General features: G+C 44.4%; 1 protein-coding gene across 1 annotated transcript in view; it reads right to left on the reverse strand.

The window, feature by feature from the left end:
- Positions 1-547, reverse strand: part of pomt2 (protein-O-mannosyltransferase 2) — a 47282-nt gene extending 46735 nt beyond the window's left edge. The window contains exon 1 of the mRNA XM_063193348.1: positions 206-547. Coding sequence (XP_063049418.1) covers positions 206-540 — 335 coding nt within the window. The 5' untranslated portion in view covers positions 541-547. The remainder of the gene's footprint in view (positions 1-205) is intronic.
- Positions 548-2500: the final 1953 nt, after the last annotated feature.

A 2500-nucleotide genomic window follows, 5' to 3' on the forward strand; every position in this document is an offset into this window, starting at 1 on the left:
CACTGATGGAGGTGTAGGGAGAGGTCAGGGGGGATTCGAACCAGCAACCCCTAGATTGAAAGACCAACTCTCTAACCACTAGGCCACGGCTGCACCATGCATGGACATAGACATTGTCGATCTACTGTGAAGCATGTAAATAGACACCATATGGCTACTATGAAGCATGTAAACTGGCATTTTACAACACTGACTGTAAACTCACCATACGTGATCAGGTTCCATGAGCTTGTAAAACCGCGTGGCAAACGACAGCACGGTGACCAGTAGAATCGTACAAACGCTCTGATAACCTTCGGCGCGAGGTGGCTGCCAGCGGGCTCTGGTGCTGTTCTCGAGGCCGTGTGTTGAGGTAGACGGGGTCCCGTTGGCGTCAACGGTGCAGCTCGTGCCATTGCTGTCCGTGGTAACCGTGCCCTGTTCGGGACCAGCCGGAGTTGCTCTGCTCCCCTTGCGTTTGCGAACACCTGAGCCCCCATGGCCCCCCGGTTTGCTGCGTGGCGGCGGCGTTGCTGATTCCTCACAAGTCATCTCGTACATCGACTGGAGTCACTGGTGGAAAACCGTAATGTCACGTAAATGTCAACATGTACTGCGGATACCGGTACATCGAACAGTCTTCGGTGCTGCTGTGCCGCGGCTTTTAGTCTCTGGCAGTGGCACCCAGACAAACAATGCCGTGTTACCTCATTAAAGTCTTCAAAAGCTGTCAGACCGGTCCGTCCTTGGTGTTAAGGGGGAGGACCCCCCTCTCTCAGTGATCACTCAAGAGTCGTGTGTTGTGCTGTGCACTCTGTCCCCCACTCTCTCTCTCTCTCTCTCTTTCTCTTCATAGGCGAGGAAATAAGGATACGTGAGTTTCAGACGCACCACCGATATCTCCCTTCCGTTATTCTTGTTTTAATACAATTACATAGTGGCAAACTACAGTCCGCTAGCGCGTGCAGTTTGTTGTTAATGCAGATGGTATTATCTTCTTCCTCTGCTCTGTTTTCCTTCTGCACTGACCGTGAGGCTACTGACGTAGGAAAGAATGACTGCCTACTAGTGGGCTGGAGGCGACACACAACGAAACAAAAAACACAGAGCTTACCCCTTGGCTCCAAAATAGATGTTGGTAAAATGGAATAGAATTTCCTTTAATCCTATATGAGACATGTGTAGTCCAACTGTTAAAGTGTCCTCTGATGCATTCAAGATGAACTGAGGGAAACTCAATTCAAACTCAGGACAGAATCTAATTTTGTGACTATGGCCGAAATCACTTTAACACAATATGCTAATTATTTGAGAAGGACCTATAAATGGAGAATGTGGGTAAACAGTCTATTTGGCAAATGTCCTAACTACTTCCACAGCTGACACTAGAGGTGTGGAGTTTGCCATTAACCAACAGCAGAGCCGGTAATAACAGGGTTCCCTTCTCACACCTTTTTCATGAACAAATTCAAGCACCTTCAAGCACCACATTTTCAGTTTTCCAGCACCTTTAAATCGGTCGCGGGAAGGGGTGTGGGGGTCCTCCCCCAGAAGATGTGTTTTTCCTGCATTCTCTTCCATTTTAGGGTGTTGAATGGTAAAGCCCATCTGACATCTCACTCCCTCAGATTTTTGATGTACCTGAAAATTCTTTTTTCTGTTATTTGGCTTAATGAGTTTGACTTGACACACGTTTCAAGCATTTTCAAGCACTTCACCAAAAATTCAAGCATTTTCACAACCTTGAAAACACTTAATTGAAATTCAAGCATTTTCAAGGATTTCAAGCACCAGTAGCAGGCCAATAGCCAGGGGGGGTTCGTTCGAACTGTGATTGGAACGAAGGCCATTTCATCCCCCTCACTAAAATAAGCCTTTGAAATAAAATAGTAAACATTTGCCTGTTAAAGTAAGGAATTTAAAAATGGTTGTTGTTGTTGTCAGCCTTGAAACCAAAGAATAAAATATGTCTAAATTAAAATATTTGTGCTTGTGTATTTGGGGGACATTGGAGTAGGGAGCCAAATGAAGTCCACTTTCGGGGGACAATACTGTAATATACGGCTCTGACCAACAGAGGTGTACACTGCCCTCCAGAGGTAAAAAGCAGTAACTACATCAAAATCGAGTAAAGACTAAAATGGCCTTCATTACACCTCCTTTATCTTGACAAAGCTTTATGGTCCGTCCAAAACATACCCCATTTTAGAGATATTTCCAAATATCATATGTCAAATTTGCAATAGCTACAATATCCAACCATAGGCTAACCACTTCTCTTTTGAGAAATGCACCCAAGACTTGGACTTGTTGTGGATCGGGGACAGATATAGACAGGCATCCTCATTCCTCATAGCAGATAAAACAAACAAATACATTTTACTACAAACCATTTTATTTATTGCAAAACATTCCAGACATACATTATTTTCCATCGAGAGAACCAGAATATCAGAATACCAGCCCAGTCATTCACTGATATACTTAGTACTAGAAATGAAGAGGTATTTTTAATACACGT

This window comes from Engraulis encrasicolus, unplaced genomic scaffold, assembly GCF_034702125.1.
Source record: "Engraulis encrasicolus isolate BLACKSEA-1 unplaced genomic scaffold, IST_EnEncr_1.0 scaffold_35_np1212, whole genome shotgun sequence".
Lineage (NCBI taxonomy): Eukaryota > Metazoa > Chordata > Actinopteri > Clupeiformes > Engraulidae > Engraulis > Engraulis encrasicolus.